Here is a 19,211-nt window from a genome sequence, read left to right on the forward strand (position 1 = left end):
ATTTGACTTAGAAAAGATGATTCAGAATGTGCTCAAAAGAAGTTTTGTTTGAAACCACATACAGTGTTTGAAGTCAAAACTCTTTTAAAATCTCGTTTTACAAATTCATTATTATTTAATCACAATCTTCAAGCATAAGAAAATGAGTCATGAACTGTACAATATCTGTTCTAAATTTGAAAATACACTACTGTTTAAAAGTTTGGGGTCAGTAAGATTTTTACTAAGAAATTTAGAATTTAGACATTTTAAGTGTTGTTTAGAGAAGAAATTGTTGAATAAAGTTTTTTGTTTTCTTTGCGCACAAAAAGTATTCCCGTAGCTTCATAAAATAATAATTGAACAATTGATGTCACATGGATTATTTTAACGATGTCTTACTGGGACAAAGTCAGAGTTAGAAATGTCTTGAAAGAAATGTGCCTTTTTTTCAATAAAATCGTATGTATGCAAATTGTATAATATCAAAGGTACACGTTTCTAGTAATTGTGCAGTTAATTCTCATGTTGTATTTTCAGAAAGTTTTGAAATATTTGACCTCTTCCCAAATTTGTTACTACTGAAACACAGTCATGTATAATTTAATAAGAAGGGTTATATTGACCTGAGATTTTGCTTACTTGCTTTCTTCCTTGTAAATATATTTTTTTTTTTTTTTTGCTATTTTCAGAGGTAAATCAATAACAATATTTTTTAACAATATTTCAAGTGTGATTTATGAGATTTGTTGTATTTTGAATACAATTTTTCTTTGTAAAAGGCAAAAAGGTGATCATATTGTTTTTAAAATTAAGTTTGAATATACTTTGAAGCAAAAACTATCATAACATCTTGGTTAATAATTCAGTACACTTTCTTTTTGACAAAACACCCCATGTTTCGGTCGTGACAGCACATTTTCAGTAATAAGAGTAATGCTTTGGTAGCAACCACATCACATTACAAAATATTAACTTGCATACTAAAACATACTAAAATACAAACAAATTTGCATAACTGTACTAAAGTTGTTTATTTCCCCCAAATATAAGGATTATGTGTTCTTCTCTGTCACTACCGAAACAATGATAACATGAGATTTCTGTTTCAGTAGTGACAGTTCTAGATGTTTTAGCTTGCACATGGTTAGCTAGCACAGTTCTGAACAGGTGTACACATATAAAAACTAAATGTTAAGGAATAACTCCCAAAAAAGCGCTTAATTTTAGAAAAAAGGTGTTTGGTAGTTACACACAGATTTTTCATACTTTAGAACACATTTACCTCAAAGCAATGGTTCCTATCTACTCACCATGTAGGTATGAAGGAGGGGAACACACGAATATTTCCTGATCATAAATGTAGGGGTGTAGTTAAAATCAATCTCAGCCAATGGACTTAAAACTTACACTGTTTCGGTAATGACATGAAAATGCGAGACACTCCCCCCGCCATAATTTACAAAGAAAGTATAAAATATAAAATATTTTTATAGGGAACTTCACTTTTTAAAAGAATCAAAAATATCCTTTTCAAAACAGCAAAGGACAAAAATTATTTCAATATCATTTTTCATCATATCAAGTTGAAATTTAGGGGTTAGGGTTCAGGACAGCCACCTCCCAATTTAAATTATGATTTTATATATATTAAGCTTACTAATACTTTAAACATTATCGTGGGTTGCAGTAGATAATAGAAGGATCTTAGCAAACATTTAAGATTTGAATACTTAAATGCTTTTTAGATGTGTTTTTTTGGTTGTGGAACAGCAGTTTGGAGCAATTCTGTAGAATTCTGTAAAACCTCACCGACACCACTTACAGTAAATACACGCCACAAAAATGGCCACATGTATCATAATAAAGACCACTACCATGTTCACCAAGTGTTAAATTTTTATACAACTAGTGATAATCATGACAGAAAACTTCATCTTAAGCTGAATCATTAACTGGTTTAATCCCAATACGATTATCTTAGGTCATCAGTGCTGCCTAAAAATTAGGCAAAGGCAAATGTTTCACTCAGTTAATTAGTTTATGACTCACACTCAGCTATTCTTGCTGAAGGCACTTATTAGTCAAGGATTTCAATTTGTAACCAAAAGCGGTACACTTTAATCAACTACAAATAAAAATGCCCTCAACAATATTACTATTAATTCAAAACAGTCTTAAAAAATAAGTGAATACTGAATATCTTTGTTGAAAGCCTGATGAGGTTGCTGACAAAAATAGGGATGTTAAGATTAAAACAGAATATTCGAGATAGGCTTTAATTAAATCCCACTTGACTTTCCCTGCAGCAATTACAAATAAGAGTCAAATTTTTTGGACGTTTTAACTTAAAAGCCCAGGATCATTTAGTCCACTTTGACTGCAGCACCCAGCGATTCACAAGGGAGAGTAATTTTACTCTGAAATGCCCCCTCACTCAACATGACATGAGGAGTTCAAGTGCTCAGATTCCCGTGCTGCATCATTGGCCACAAAGTTTAATGATTCTCCAGTCAAGAGTCTTTGATTTATAGACGCGCTTTAGCTTCGTTACACTCCACGATACCGGCAGACAAGAGCTGCTCTATTTGCGCTTGCTCGAACCCGTACTCCTTTAGCACAGAGCGAGTGTGCTCTCCAATGAAGGGGTCCCGGAAGCGGCAGGGCTCTGCAGGGGAGCGGGACAGAACAGGTGCAGGTCGAGGGCTAATTTCTCCCTGAGAGTCTTTGAAGAATGACCCCCGTGCCTTGTTGTGGGGGTGAGAGAGTACCTTATCCACTGATAGCACAGGGGTGACACAGGCATCTGTTCCATCGAAGACCTGACTCCATTCCGCCTGCGTCTTGGTGGCAAACACCCGGCTGAATGTTTCCCTGAGCTGCGGCCAATCAGATATGCTCATTTGCGCCGGCAGGTCAGCATCATCCAAGCCCAAACCTGTGGTGAGACGGAATTAGTTAAGGGAGATAAGAAGAGAAAAGAAATCAATAAAGGAGTTTAAAGGACAAAGATCAAAGAGATCATGAAGGACTATGAATCTAGAAGCCATTAGGACATTACACTGGCCACAGTAGGTGACTTATAGAGACGCTCTTCTTCTGAGGGTCAAACACGAATAGCAATCGAGTCATTACGGTTTCAAAGCAAGATTAAGCATGCTGCATTTGCACTTGGGTCATCAGGACGGAGTGTGAATGCCTATGCACATACTAATAAAGCATCCTGTGGCTTCGTCCTAATCTTTGCATGCCTGTGCAAAATCGACAGCCATGTGACCCTGAGAAAGGTATATTTCAGGTGAAATAAGAACAGCTAGATGTACAGATGTACACTGTGTACTGTGTGCATATTGTATTGTGTTCCGACAAATAAAATGCAAAAAAAAAAAAAAAAAAAAAAAAAACGAAAGAAAATACAAATAAAAGAATAAGAGAAGAGAGATTCAAATAATAAGAACATAAAACTCAAAAATATGAGAATCAATAATTAAAAAGCATTAAAAAATAGCTAAAAATTAGATAATATTGTAATAAATATAGTAAATATTTAGTATAGATATATAATAGATAAATAATAAATATTTAAAAGTTAAAGAAAATAAAATGCAAAAATATGAGATTAAAATAATAACATAAGACAAAAATTATTTATTATTTATATTAATTAGATGATTAAATATTTAAAAGTTAAAGAAAAAAGAAAAAATATAAAGACGAAAAAACATGAGAATAAATAATTAGAAAGAACAAGTCTCAAAAAATATTTAATATAGATAATAGATAAATAATAAATATTTAAGTTAAAGAAAGTAAAAATGCAAAAATACGAGATTAAAATAATAACATAAGACAAAAATTAGTTATTTATTATTTATATTAATTAATATAAATAATTAAAAAGAACAAGAAAAAAATGAGAATAGAAAAAAGATCTTAATTTAAAAAAAAAAAAAAAAATAATAATAATAATAATAATAATAATAATAATAAATAGCTAATATAGATAGATAATAGATAAATAAATAATACATATTTAAAAGCCAAAGAAAATAAAAATGCAAAAATAAGACAAAATAATAACAACATAAGACATAAATGTGAGAATAAATAATTAAAAAGAACAAGAAAATAAAAAATGAGAATAGAAAAAAATGGAATATAATAAATATTTCATAGTTAGATAATAGATAATAGGTAAATAGATCATCATACATTTTTAAAAGTTAAAGGAAATAAGTGCAAAAATAAGATAAAAATAATAAGAACATAAGATGCAAAAATATGAGAATACAAAATTAAAAAGAACAAGAAAATAAAATAAAAAAATGAGAATATGAAACAAAGAAACAGAAAAAATAAGAACAAAAAGCAAAAATAAGAAAATAAATATAATGAAAAATAATATGAAATAAAAGGCAAAAAATAATAGAATAAACAGAAAAAAAAATGCTCAACTAAAAAGACAGAAAAGACTGTTTTTCTATTTCATTTTAATATTTTCGAGCTCTTTTTTTAAAGATGTATTTTCCACATTAGGATCAACGTTTCCTACCATATTTCACATAAAGAGTGACCATATTGACTTTTCAAAGATTAAGATAATAAGGGGTTTTGCGCACCAGCCATTGAAGCTGTCAGGCACATATCTGGCAGCATGAATTCATGACAGCATGAAGATCTCATGACATATTATCCAGGAAGATGTCAAAAGCTCTTCTTAAAGCTGTCTACATACATGACAGTTGTTTTTAAAAACATCCATGATGACTGGAAAAAAAAAAAAAGAGCTGCCTGCAGGCTTAAATGAGTAAATACTTAAGATTTTTCCATTGGCAAAATACTAAAATTACATCAGACAGCTATAAGTAGACAGCAAGCATTTATACCGCAATTCACACCATGAGAACATCCATCATAGTCAGAAAAAGACACTATATTAAAAAGAAATATAATGCACTGACCTTGAATAAGTTGTTGATAGAACTGAGGTTCAATCGCACCCACTGCCATGTACTTTCCATCAGACGTACGGTAGGTATCATAGAATGGCGCGCCACTATCCAGCAAGTTTTCCCCACGTGGACGATTCCACAGGCCGAGGCTACGGGATTTCCACATGAAGGAGCCAACATACGCTGCACCTTCAACCTACACATAAACCATAAAAACATACTGTGTGATGACATAAATACAAGCATCATCATGCTGAATTTTTGGTATAAAGCAATAATGTGCTTATCAATAAGGAAACATTATGTAGGCTAATGAGGATTAGAACTGTAGAGTTGTACATATTCATCATATTACAACACATTTATATGCAGAAAACAGATTATGTATTTACATACATGAATGCACTGAACAAGATAGAAATGTGGTCCGACGGGAAGATTTGAGCAAGTTTGTATTACAAGCACACCACTGTGAAACACAGCGTCCATTTCTGTGGAGGTTTGCAGTAGTTTGATTTCCACATCATGGCACAGCAGGACTCGAAAGCAACCATATCACGAGAAATCAAAATGTCTTTGATCTTTTATGCATAATGAAGCTTGATGTCCTATGAAAACATAATGCAACCTTCAAATATTTCAAAAAGAGCATTTATCTAAACTAAACATCAAAAACTGAGTCAATTTTGCAGTGAAATACGGAATTCATCAAATGCATGACTGTCCACGCTTATGAAATATAGATTGCATTTATTTAACAAGGTCCCTGATCTTTCAGTCTGATGTAAAGAGTTGTGACATATTTCAGCACTGATTTTATGAACCATTCATAACGTAATACTGCACAGTCTACACAAAACACGGGAAAGTAGAACAATACGCCCTCAAAGGTTGTGTGAGCAGCGGCAGAGAAAGCAATATGTGCAGTTAATAATTTTACATGCAATGGGGACATTTCTCGAAGGGACAGCAATAAAAAAATCTGGCTGTTTACTTCAGAGAAAGGGTAAAACTGGCAATGAAAAACTAGATGATGACTGTGTCTTGCACAAATAAACTCACTAGCATAAGTAGACTTATGTTAAATATGTATGATATGACCCCTTTAAAATATTAGATCTTGAACCAAATCGGTTCTGAATGACAAATTGGGCATCAAGTCTCAGGTTAAAGGTTTGGTAGCAAGCTCTCCAGAAACATTTTCACAGATGAAAAGAAACGTTTGTAGGTCAAATTCCTCCAGACTGATGCATAAAAATAAACATACATGCATTTCAAAGTGTGACCTCACAAAATTAAGTTCAGTGTGGATATATTTTATATATTTCCCAGTGAAGGCAGCCTTCAAAGAGACGTTGACAATCTGGGTTTCTATTTGCGCATATGATTGGCCTGGACACCAAGAAGTCACTCTCTCAGAAGTCGCTTGGCCTAAAATCAGTCACATTATGCCTCAAAAAACTATTTCTTCATAATTTTACAGTTCATACTGGTCAGAGAAAGACATTTAAATATAGTTCTGTAAAAATAATGAGTGGGGTGTGCGATGTATATCGTAATCGTTTAAGCGATATGCGATTTGACATTAGAGTGTTTTCACTACACATCATCAATTGGCCATATTGGCGCCACTGAATGTAAACAATGCCACTGAACCGAAAAATACTCATATTTTGCTGATTACTGCTGCTAAAAATGGTCAATTATTGTCATGTTTTGGGCTGTACTAATCATTTAGACCAGGAAAAACATTTGGAGCACTATAGACTGCCAAAAGTTATAACAAATCAAAGAGAAGGGTGCAGAAAACTGTCCGAGGAACAAAAGGAGTTTGTGGACAGCTAAAGTGAACCAAGACTTCCAGGGTAAAAATCCTGACAACATTCGTGTTTGTTCTTATTTCCAGTCAGGTAGGTGAAATATTAGACTAATATCTTAATTATTACTGCTCCTACATATCTTTACCAACTATTAACTTTAGTTTCTCAAAATATTGCGCCCTCTGCTGCTTATTAAGTCCTTCTTTATATGATTTAGCACATATTTTTTCCATGGTTTAGACAGAATAAATTCGCATAACAACTTATTTAGTAGTACATTAACCGTGCAATACCTGCTGCTGTTTACACCGATTATCCCGCGCATCCGGGTAACAGACCAAACCATGAAGTACACTACCGTTCAAAAGTTTGGGGTCAGTACATTTTTATTGTTTCTTTTTTTTTTTAAGAAATTAATACTTTTATTCACCAAGGATGTATTAAGTTAATAATTAAAAGTTTATTAAAAGTTAATAATAAATAATTTATATTGTTATAAAATATTTATATTTTCAATAAACACTTTTCACTTTTCAATGAACTACTTTTTTAACTTGTTATTCATGAAAGAATCCTGGAAAAAAAAAAAAAGAAAAAAAAAAAAAAAAAAAAAAAAAAAAAAATCACAGGTTCCAAAAAATATTTGGCAGCACAACTGTTGATATTATCCAACATTGATCATTCTAATAATAAATCCGCATATTAGAATGATTTCTGAAGGATCATGTGACACTTAAGACTGGAGTAACAGCTGATAAAAATTCAGCTTTTCATCACAGGAATAAATTCTATTTTAAAGTATGTTAAAATAAAAAACATTATTTTATATTTTGTAAAAACATTTTTTTAATCAAATATTAAGCATAAGAGACTTCTTTTTACAAGTCTTACTGACCCCAAACTTTTGAACAGTATTTTTAATCAAATAAATGCAGCCTTGATTTAGCATAGAATAGAGTTCACTGTACTTTAGCTTTAAAGACTTCAGACAAAATTCAAGTCTTTGTATGTTTATCATTTGATATAGTTAATATCACACGAAGAGTACATTTTTCTACAAAAATCAGCGCGATTGAAAATGTGATGATTTTATAAAACAGTCCGATAAGTTCATATTAATTGACATTTTAGACAGTTTCGTCAAAGAAAGCAGTTTCAAACAAAGCCACAGAACTAAATAGTGTCTCTGAGGAACACACGTCGTTGCTTCGTTACTGAATCAAAGAGCCGTTTAAACGAATCGTTTAAATGAACTACTCAATCATTCACTTATGCTGTGATTTAACGCTATCTACTGGTCATTTTATGTTTATATTTAAAGTATATTTTCCCCTTTTTTCCACAAAATCATTTCAAATATCAGTATTCAATGTTTTTTTTTTTAATCATCAAAACATTATTGTACATTTTGTACAGTAACTGCAGGTTAACTGCATTCATGTCCTGAAATGCCACTTAAGATTCTGTGCACCACTGCATTGCAAAGACATTTTTTGCTAATACTGATTTAATTCGATTGGTAACAGCCCTATGGTGTCTTACTATTTGATTTTATTGATGAAATATAAGAATTTGACACAGAAGATGATGCATACATTTAATTAGGTTAGAAAAAAAATGGCCTTATGAAGGCAGTTCATTTCTGTTACTCCCGCAAACTAAGAAATGTACAGAATATGAAGAATATCAAAAGCTTTGGGAGTCAGCTGTCCACGGCAGTCCTAAACCTGTCTAAGTATCAGCACAATAACATGCTCAGCAAAACACTGTTCAATTACTGTCCTCAACAAAATTCCAAAAAACATCCAGATAACATTTTTGGTCATTATTGCACACTTCTAAATGTAATATGTGACCCTGGACCACAAAACCTGTCATAAAGGTTGATTTTTTAGAAATTGCAATTTGCACATCATCCGAAAGCTGAATAAATAAGCTTTGTTAGAATAGAATGTTTGGCTGAGATACAAAAATGTGAAAATATTGAATTAGAGGGTGCAAAAAAAATCAAAATATTGAGAAAATCACCTTTAAAGTTGTCCAAATGAAGTTCTTAGCAAAGCATATTACTAATCAAAAATTAAGTTTTGATATATTTACCGTAGGAAATTTACAAAATATCTTTATGGAACGTAATCTTTACTTAATATCCTATTCTTTTTGGCATAAAAGAAAAATTTTGACCCATATAATGTATTGTTGGTTATTGCTACATATATACTAGTTCTGCTTACGACTGGTTTTGTGGTCCAGGGTCACGCATGTTTTTTCCTGACTTGTTTACTACAGCTCGCTTGTTTGGATGTCAATGTGAAGATGACAGTGGTCAAACACAGTTTGACATTTAAACCGACAATGTACATAGCCCTAAAACAAATGTTGCGTAACACAATTATGAAATGCTAATGAAACACCCAGGCCGCCTCTTAAACTTAAATGTATTTAAATGAAATCTTTAAAAGCAAAGTTTGCAGGGTATAATACATCCAAATTGGCATGCAAGTGAAAAACTATTTGCCTACCTTGCAGGTTAATAACACTGACGTCGCTAAAGGCGGCTGTCAGTATCAAACGACAGGTTTTATCAAAGAGTGGCAAGGTGACTCTCACGGGAACATGTTTTAGATATCTTTACTGCCTAACAGGCAAACATCTAATCATCATTACCACAGCTCCCACATTGACACTAGCTTAGCGCACACACAGCTATCAGGAGAAACTCTCCACTTGCGCTGCAACTCTGCTCCAGGTCTGAATGTCTAATGTGAGAGGTGCTTCAATATTGGATTGTCACATATTAAGCTTTATATTTACCACTGTTTATTTCCTTAAGGGCTTAAAGTGGCAGAGATCAGACTGTGTCAGAGCAAATTACATAACCTCAGTCGAATTAGAGCTCCATTTTCTGGTTGAGGTTTTCTAATGCATAAAAACACACTCAGGGCTAAGTGAAATGTCACATTTAATTAACAAGCAGAATAGCAATTGCTAATCGCCATTATTTTCCAGCAGAGAAAACCTAGTGTAGCGTGAACAAAACATAGCACTTTAATGAACTGACCAATATGCCAGCAAACCTTAAATTGCTTTTTTTCAACCGCTTCAACAAACACCAGGGTTAACACAGGGGTTTATCACAGCAAGTGTGAACTAGGCTTTATGCGTGCTAGATGATTCAACACACAAATCAAAAGGAAATTACTCACTATAGTAGTTAATACTAGGGGTGGGCGATATACCGGCAGACACTATTAACCAGTAGAGATTTTGGACTATCGTCTCTATTGCAGTTACATGCTTTGCGTGATGTTGCTGTGCTACATGGTCACGAAAAGTAATCCTTTGTATGCGTTTTTAAGCATCGCGGTTTAAAAACAAGTGATTTTAAGCAGTTGAAATGCAACTTTCACTCTTTGTTATTTTGCAGCCATTTGCTAAAATCATTTAAGTTCATTTTTTTCCTCATTAATGTACACACAGCACCCCATATTGACAAAAAAACAGAATTGTTGACATTTTTGCATATTTATTAAAAAAGAAAAACTGAAATATCACATGGTCCTAAGTATTCAGACCCTTTGCTGTGACACTCATATATTTAACTCAGGTGCTGTCCATTTCTTCTGATCATCCTTGAGATGGTTCTACACCTTCATTTGAGTCCAGCTGTGTTTGATTATACTGATTGGACTTGATTAGGAAAGCCACACACCTGTCTATATAAGACCTTACAGCTCACAGTGCATGTCAGAGCAAATGAGAATCATGAGGTCAAAGGAACTGCCTGAAGAGCTCAGAGACAGAATTGTGGCAAGGCACAGATCTGGCCAAGGTTACAAAAAAAATTCTGCTGCACTTAAGGTCCTAAGAGCACAGTGGCCTCCATAATCCTTAAATGGAAGACGTTTGGGACGACCAGAACCCTTCCTAGAGCTGGCCATCCGGCCAAACTGAGCTATCGGGGGAGAAGAGCCTTGGTGAGAGAGGTAAAGAAGAACCCAAAGATCACTGTGGCTGAGCTCAAGAGATGCAGTCGGGAGATGGGAGAAAGTTGTAGAAAGTCAACCATCACTGCAGCCCTCTACCAGTCGGGGCTTTATGGCAGAGTGGCCAGACGGAAGCCTCTCCTCAGTGCAAGACACATGAAAGCCCGCATGGAGTTTGCTAAAAAACACCTGAAGGACTCCAAGATGGTGAGAAATAAGATTCTCTGGTCTGATGAGACCAAGACAGAACTTTTTGGCCTTAATTCTAAGCGTTCTATGTGTGGAGAAAACCAGGCACTGCTCATCACCTGTCCAATACAGTCCCAACAGTGAAGCATGGTGGTGGCAGCATCATGCTGTGGGGGTGTTTTTCAGCTGCAGGGACAGGACGACTGGTTGCAATCGAGGTTGCAATTGAGCATCTCTGGAGAGACCTAATAATGGCTGTCCACCAACATTTACCATCCAACCTGACAGAACTGGAGAGGATCTGCAAGGAGGAATGGCAGAGGATCCCCAAATCCAGGTGTGAAAAACTTGTTGCATCTTTCCCAAAAAGACTCATGGCTGTATTAGATCAAAAGGGTGCTTCTACTAAACACTGAGCAAAGGGTCTGAATACTTAGGACCATGTGATATTTCAGTTTTTCTTTTTTAATAAATCTGCAAAAATGTCAACAATTCTGTGTTTTTCTGTCAATATGGGGTGCTGTGTGTACATTAATGAGGAAAAAAATGAACTTAAATGATTTTAGCAAATGGCTGCAATATAACAAAGAGTGAAAAATTTAAGGGGGTCTGAATACTTTCTGTACCCACTGTATGTGCATGCTGTCTGAGAGACTGCACGCTGTCAGAAAGGCACGTACACGTTACTGTAGAACTGAGTAATTTTTGCCACTTTATCCACCTTATTTTTCCCGTAAGAGCGGGCACAGCCATTTGTAAATTTTATGGGTCTGATTTTTCGTTTTGCTGCTATTTTGAATAAATGCTGCTCTTGTTAACGTTTTATTCATCAAAGAATCCTGAAAAATGTATCACAGGTTCCAAAAAAATATTAAACAGCACAACTATTTCCAACATGGATAATAAATCAGCATATTAGAATGATTTCTGAAGGATCATGTGACACTGAAAACTAGAGTGATTGCTGATGAAAATTCAACTTTGCATCATAGAAATAAATTGCATTTTAAATATACTAAAATAGAAAACTGTTATTTTAAATAGCTATATTTCATAATATTACATTTTAATGTATTTTTGATCAAATAAATGGAACGTTGATGAGCATAAGAGACTTCTTTAAAAAACATTAAAACTCTTACTGAGCCCAAACTTTTGAATGGCAGTGTATATTGTATTACAGCTGTATATTAGTGTCATATGGACATTACTTTGATACACAACAGAATATTTCCTAATTGTAATACTGAAACAAGCATTTTCTGCAAAGCTGCTTTGAAACAATATTGTGAAAATGGCTATATAAATAAACTTGAATTGAGTTTTCCTCATCTCTTTATTTTTTCCCTTTCTCATTTTCAGGTTATAACTTTATATTGACTCAATAAATGTTTTTAGCATTCTATAAGCTACATCATGTGACTCCTGCAGATCACGAGTAGATACACAGCTGATGTAGACTTTTACAATCCACTCTCTCACACCATGGAATCGTGCTAAGAACGCAATACATGCCTTAGAGCAAACACTCTCCTCAGAAAAAAAGTGAGAAAATGTCAGATGCTAATAATACAAGCATGTAAGTTTCACAAATATTAATAAAAGTAGGATATGTAAATCTGTGAAGGTTTATAATTAACCCCTATAATGTGTTTTTTTTTTAAACTGCCACATTTCTAATAGTGATTAATATACAGGGGAGGCCAGTGAAGTACGAAAATCTCAGCAAGCTGAGAAATTGCAACATCAATATTGCAATTTCTCATGCTTGAGCAACCTATTCCTTAGCGGCACTAGTTTTCATACTTTACTCGTTAGCAAGCATAAACGAGCTTTGCAGCCAAACAGTTCCTAGTTTTAACCACAGGTCCAAATTCAAATGCATAATATTTGTGAATAAGTAGCTTTAGACAGTTTAGTTTCTTGATTTTTTTCCAAAGTGAATTACATTTAGGCTCTCAAGGATCCAATGGAGAACGGGCAAGAACACGATATTAGCAATTTCTTACTTACTGGATCATCCTACTTGGAAAATAACCACTCTAACAGTACTCACACCTACCTGTGGTACTGAAAATAGATAGTGCCAATATAACCAACTTAAAAGGAAAAACCAAGCAATTATTGGAAAATCTAGATCGCAGAAAACTATTGACGGGCTGGTCAGAACATGGAGCGATCGTATTGAGATAAACAAGACTTGTAATTGCTTCATTCCTTGCAGTGAATGGTCAAAACAGGTAGAGGAAAAGAATTTTTAACACTGTGTGAGGGGGGCGATCATTCGATTGTTAGCATTAGCTAACCAGCCCAGGAAACAATCACATTCAAAAGAGTCTGTAGGAAACAGGGAGTTGCTCTACTGGTATTTCAAAAAGAAGCTAATAACAATTTGTCAGTAGGAACCCTTTTTAAGATGAGGTGCTGTATCTCACCATGCTGGCATCAATGATCTGGCCTCGTCCTGACCTGCTCCTTTCTAGGAGAGCCAACACAATCCCAAATGCACACATGAGACCTCCTCCAGCAAAGTCTGCTACCAAGTTCAGTGGAGCATAGGGTTTCTCTGAGGTACGGCCCAGCATGGACAGCAAGCCTATTACAGACAGAGATTGACAGGGACATGCTGAGAACTTCAGAACGAAGAATAATTACTGTAAGAGTTATTTTTAAATCATAGTTAAAGGTCAGCTAAAAATATCACCAATTAAGCCACTTGCATCACAAGCAAGCATTTGTTTCCTCCTTCTGTGCTTTCAAACTGGTTTAAATATTATTGCCTGTTCAGTGATGTTAAAAAAAAGTGTAGCGAATGAACAAAAACTAAAAGAACAATGGGAATTATTAAAAGTGAAGCCATTAAATAATTCAGCTTTAACACACAAAGACTTACCAAAGGCCAGTGTCACTACAGATAATTAGGTTATAAATGTGCATTGTACTGTCAGATAAAAGGTCAAAGCAAATAGACAACAAAGGGCTCAAAAAATTAAATCAAACTCGTGCATTATGCAATAAAATGGTCTTTGTGTTCCCATCTAGTTGGGCCAGTCCTGACCTACACACCCCATGAATGCACCTGATTGAAATATACCATATAATACCATGGCAATGCATGGTAGTTGATGTTAATAAATAAAAAGCATAATATATTTACAATTATATGTCTGGCAATGACGTCAATAAAACTGTTATTAAATGCATTGATGGTTCTAAATGTAAATATGGTGTTGTTGTTTTTTGACTTAAAGCAAAACTGAAATGCACCTGCCAGGATGACCTTACATGAATGCACATATGGCTTTAATTTAATATTTTTACAGTTGGCAGATGGTTTTATCCAAAGAACTTAAAATGAATTCAGAAAGCAGAAAGCTGAAACAACATTATTAATGCATTTACTGCCGCTACGCTTGAATATATTAAGAACATTAGGCCTGTACATCCTGCACCGATTCGGGCTCATATATCCAAGCTTATAGGAATAAATTAATTTAAAACGTAAGTACTGGACACCACAAGGCTAAAACTGCACCTTATCACTTTGGTTGATTAGCAGAAGTCAGTTTCACAAAATGCTAAAAATGAATATTTCATAAAATCTACACATACGCAAAAACTGCAACTAGGCTAAGTGATATATTTTAGCATGGAAACTCTCAAATTTACTAATATATGACTGCTTTGGGGCACAATTTATTTTGTACACTACGAGTCAAAAGTTTTTGAACAGTAAGATTTGTAATATTTTTCAAAGAAGTCTCCTCTGCTTACCAAGCCTGCATTTATTTGAAATTTTCCATTTTCCATTTTCGAAATATTTGTACTATTTAAAATAACTGTTTTCTATTTGAACATATTTTAAAATGCTTATTCCTGTGATTCATTATAATATTCTGGTTTGCTGCTCAAAAAAACATTTATTATTATTATTATGTTGAAAACAGAAAGTTCAGAAGAACAGCATTTATCTGAAAAATACATCTTTTGTAACAGTATGTCTTTATCATCACTTTTGATCAATTTAAAGAATCCTTGCTAATTAAAAGTAATAATTTCTATAATTTCTTGCTGAAAAATTATACTGACTCCAAGCTTTTGAATAGTATAGTGTACAATGTTACAAAAGCTTTTTATTTCAGACAAATGCTGATCGTTGGATATTTCTATTCATCAAGGAATCCTGAAAAAAAATATACTCAACTGTTTTAAATATTGATAATTGATTGTTTCTTGAACAGCAAATCAGTAAAAATGTAGCTTTGATCACAGGAATTAATTAAATTTTAAAATATGCATTTATTTTAAATAGTAAAATTTAATTAGTAAACAATTTAATATCAATACTTTACAATATTACTGCTTTTGCTGTATTTTGGATCAAATAAATGCAGGCTTGGTGAGCAGAAGAGACTTCGTTAAAAACATTAAAAATCTTTTGACTGGTAGTGAACCCACAATAATTGTGTAAATTAATTATCAAATGCATTTTTGAAGTCTTTGAAAGCTGCATTTTAAATCGATCTGGCACAAAAATCTGAAAATTTGAAAGGACATGATGACTCTGAAGCTGTGTAAATCATTACATATTAAAAATTAAAATTCATATAAAAATGATCTCATGCTTAAAGATCAACACAGCATAATTTCCACTGAAATTTTTTTAATTAACAGCACCACAGATCCATACTGCTAGTTTGCGTTCATGCCTCAGTGTGGAAGATACAAAAGTTAAACTCTGCTTGTAGGAAAAAACTAAGAAAAGTTTTCCAGATATTTTAAACTTCACATAGCTCAAGCTCTGTCATCTACTCTGCTTTACAATCACTGTGCCTGAGGGCGTTCTGGGAAAGCTTATTAGCCGGCTCCTCTGCACCTGTTTAACATCGGTCTTTACCTGACATGGCCAGGTAGTTGATATCATGCCCGGCAGCCTTGGCGTACGACCCGCTCTGACCGTAACCGGTAAGTCGTGCGTAGATCAGGCGCGGGTTCTCTTTAAGTAAATCTTCAGGACCTAATCCCATCTTCTCCATAACACCTTAATTATACCAGAGAGATAAAAAAATTAAGCATGAAAAGAAAAACAAACCCTGAAGGTAAATACATTTGAATTTAGAGGTCCAGAGGTTATGCTGTAGCAAATTATTCTTGTTTGGATTTAAAATCAGGAAAGAAATGGCAATCACCCATTTAAGTCAAGAACAGTTTTCCCCCTGTTAATCAGCAATGCTTTCATTAAAGCAACTAAAATTATTTAGACAATATGGACTGAGGGTAACGGTTAAAAAAAATGAAGAATAATTTGCAAACAAAAAGAACTAATTATGATAGAACATGCTGTACCATCTTGCATTAAAATGAAAGAACATTGATTTATTTTGTAATTACTGTTTACCACAGGGGTGCTCAACCCTGGTCCTGGAGATCGACTTTCCTGCAGTGTTCAGCTCCAGCCCTGACCAAACACACCTGAACCAGCTAATTAGGCTCTCAAGGAGCACTTGGTAATTACAGACAGGTGTGTTTGATTAGGGTTGGAACTAAACTCTGCAGGAAAGTCGATCTCCAGGAACAGGGTTGGGCACCCCTGGTTTACCAGAATTGCCATAATAATTAGGGATGCACCGATACTGAGCTCCTGTACTTGTACTCGTACTCGTAAAATGCCCCGATACCAAACGCCGATACCACATCATGTGACAAGTGCGTATGCAGGCAAAGAAACACAGACAACAAAACAACAGACAGCAGAATGGAGTCATTAGAGATTAAGGATGTCTACGAAGTATGTATGCAAGTAATATAATGTTAAACATTCAGTATTAAGCTTGTATAACTGGTGCGCGTCAGCTGACAGGCAAAGCACGCAGATTGGATTGAGGCGGCCAAGATGTGCGGGCTTTTCGAGTTAATATCCCGCCTTGACATCACTGGAAAGATATGTCAAAAACAATTGAAGTAAATCAATGCACAAGCTATTTAACGGTATAGAGAGGGAGCAAGAGAGAGAGAGACAGAGAAAGAGAGAGCGCACTGTTGCATGATCTTCATTGATGTTCGCACATTTAGCACCTGTGTGAAATGCAATAGGCAGTATGTACTTGCGCATGTTTTGCTTGCTTCACAAGTGTTTCTCCATTATTTGAGTCGCTTTGGATTATAGCCCAAATAGCAGCATATTTCAGATAAAAAAAAAACATGACTTATATTTCTGAAAATATCAGAGTTAGGAGATTCATAATGAGTGGTTTGCGTGATTACAGTACTGAGCCGCTGCAATGAAGCAGTTTAATGCTATTAAATTTAAGATAGAGCAAGAAAAAAAAAAAAGTGAAAGTAACAAAACACATTTTAACGGGCATAATTAAGTGTAAAAATAAAAATAAATAAGGGATATATAGTCAACCCAAAAATTATTCAGACAGCAGATATACACCATCTTTTGATAATTTTTGATTTTATTTTTTTTTTATTATTATTATTTTTTTTTACTAGTGGGTGCAGGACACAGTTTATGATAATGTGATCTAAATACATTTTGGTTTGACTGTATCTATTTGATAAATGAAGTTGACCAACTAACATTATACATATTCTTTTAGTTTCTGTACCCTATATTTTACAAATCTACCATTAAATTTTAAAATATCGGTACTCGGAATCGACAAGTACCAAAAATAAAAGTATCGGTATCGGGCGAGTACTGGAAAAAGTGGTATCGGTGCATCCCTAAGTTCAGCATTAAGTTCAGCAGAAGCAACATTATTCACTATTAGAACTAGACAAAAGAAAACATAACAACAAATATATTTTACATATTAAATAGGTGCTGTTATTAAAAAATTAGTCATGTTTGCTTCTTTTAATGAAGACACTAACCTTTACGATAGGGCTCCAGAACCACATCTGACTGGACACAGAGTTTTTTCAAAACAGCGACACCTTTGGGATTCTTCAGATTCAAGGCCACTGATTGTTTGCCTCTTGCTTGAGTATCTACAGTCATTGCCACCTTCGTCCGATCTACCCGGATCACTCTTGCACCGAAGTCCGACAGTATCATCCCGCAGAAGGGTGCAGGGGCCAATCCTGCAAGCTCAATTACACGCACTCCTGCCAGAGCCATAATGGAACCTGTTCCTATTATTACAGGTGAAAGAAACACTTTTAAATTACTATGCAGTGTAAAAGTGTTGGAAACACACTCAATTACAATATATTACAGAATGTGCGACGCTGGGAAAAATATATATTAATAAAACACCATGTACAAACAACTGACAGTTGTTATTTGGGTGACAGTTCACTCCAGCTGTCCATTCCAAACTTATTATTAAACCAGTAAACGTTCAGTATCACTACATAACAACAGCTCGTTATGAATGTTTGCGGTTCAAAAAACACCTGTGAGCAAACAACACAAGATAAAACACTAGGAGTCATGACTTTGATACAAAATAAACACTACATACCTTTTAAATTTTGTACTTCGAACCACACGACTCGGCGCGTGTTTATGACGCAGGCGCACAGGATTGTGGGTGTTGTAGTTTTAATGAGCTCTCTCGTTTGCTCTCTCTTTTTGTTATTTTCATAAGGTCCACTCATTCAGAGGGACACTATAAAAGCGTTTTCATCCAGTTTCAATTGTTTGGTTCTAGATTTGAATACCCTTTTAAAATTATTTGTTTCCTTGTCATTTGATATGAATGGGTCTGTTAAAGCGTAAATGTAACGTTCTGTAGATAATAATGATTTATGAACACATTTTGCACTGCCACAATGGTCTGTCTCAGTGGGTAATGCATTTACATGACACGGTGCAATGAATAATATTGTTTATTTTATTTAGCCTAATCTTTCCGTTTCACTTCGTATTTCAAATTCGGCTTTTAAAATGAAGGATTGATCTCTCAAAAATAATATGTCATGCCTTAATGCAGTTCCCAAATATCCAGCCAGGAATGAATAATTCAAAATGCGCTAAATAAGTGACAAACGCGATCAGATTGAAAACAGCCGCGCTCAATATTCCATAAATAAATGATATTTGTAAGCCAGATTTGAACTGACAGGAAATATTTTGAAGTCTGGCAATAAATGAATTTCCCAGCACCGTGCTTCATTCATGCACGAGTTGAGTGCACAGCCTTCACACAATAGCAGTCTTGCACAATACATCAATTAATTAATTCAATAGTGGCAACGGGAAAAGATACACAGCACAAAATATTAAATATACCGAGGAGTTTCAGAGATTACAATTCTAAAGATGTTTTGAA

At 34.3% G+C, this 19,211-nt stretch overlaps 1 protein-coding gene across 2 annotated transcripts; it reads right to left on the reverse strand.

Annotated features, from left to right (window-relative positions):
- Positions 1-1,452: 1,452 nt before the first annotated feature.
- On the reverse strand, positions 1,453-18,449 carry amacr (alpha-methylacyl-CoA racemase). Of its 2 annotated transcripts, none has more exons than XM_051092830.1 (6): positions 18,402-18,449; positions 17,809-18,069; positions 15,824-15,967; positions 13,362-13,522; positions 4,941-5,127; positions 1,453-2,917 (listed from the first exon to the last, which is right to left on the reverse strand). In XM_051092830.1, exons 2-6 carry the CDS (start codon positions 18,053-18,055, stop codon positions 2,508-2,510), a joined length of 1,149 nt encoding a protein of 382 aa, XP_050948787.1. In that variant the 5' UTR covers positions 18,056-18,069; positions 18,402-18,449; the 3' UTR covers positions 1,453-2,507. The 2 variants fall into 2 exon arrangements, with proteins under 2 accessions (XP_050948787.1, XP_050948786.1); XM_051092829.1 differs by lacking the exon at positions 18,402-18,449 and adding an exon at positions 18,212-18,322.
- Between the last annotated feature and the right edge of the window lie 762 nt (positions 18,450-19,211).

The sequence above is a fragment of the Labeo rohita genome, chromosome 21 (genome assembly GCF_022985175.1).
Source record: "Labeo rohita strain BAU-BD-2019 chromosome 21, IGBB_LRoh.1.0, whole genome shotgun sequence".
Taxonomy (NCBI): domain Eukaryota; kingdom Metazoa; phylum Chordata; class Actinopteri; order Cypriniformes; family Cyprinidae; genus Labeo; species Labeo rohita.

Excerpts from the sequence above, each read along its gene's own strand:
- amacr (XM_051092830.1), bottom strand. The coding sequence starts at position 18,055 with ATGGCTCTGGCAGGAGTGCGTGTAATTGAGCTTGCAGGATTGGCCCCT. Across the intron at positions 5,128-13,361 it reads AGATCATTGATGCCAGCATG|GTTGAAGGTGCAGCGTATGT; the intron begins GTGAGATACAGC and ends GTTTATGTGTAG. Across the intron at positions 2,918-4,940 it reads CTATCAACAACTTATTCAAG|GTTTGGGCTTGGATGATGCT; the intron begins GTCAGTGCATTA and ends GTCTCACCACAG.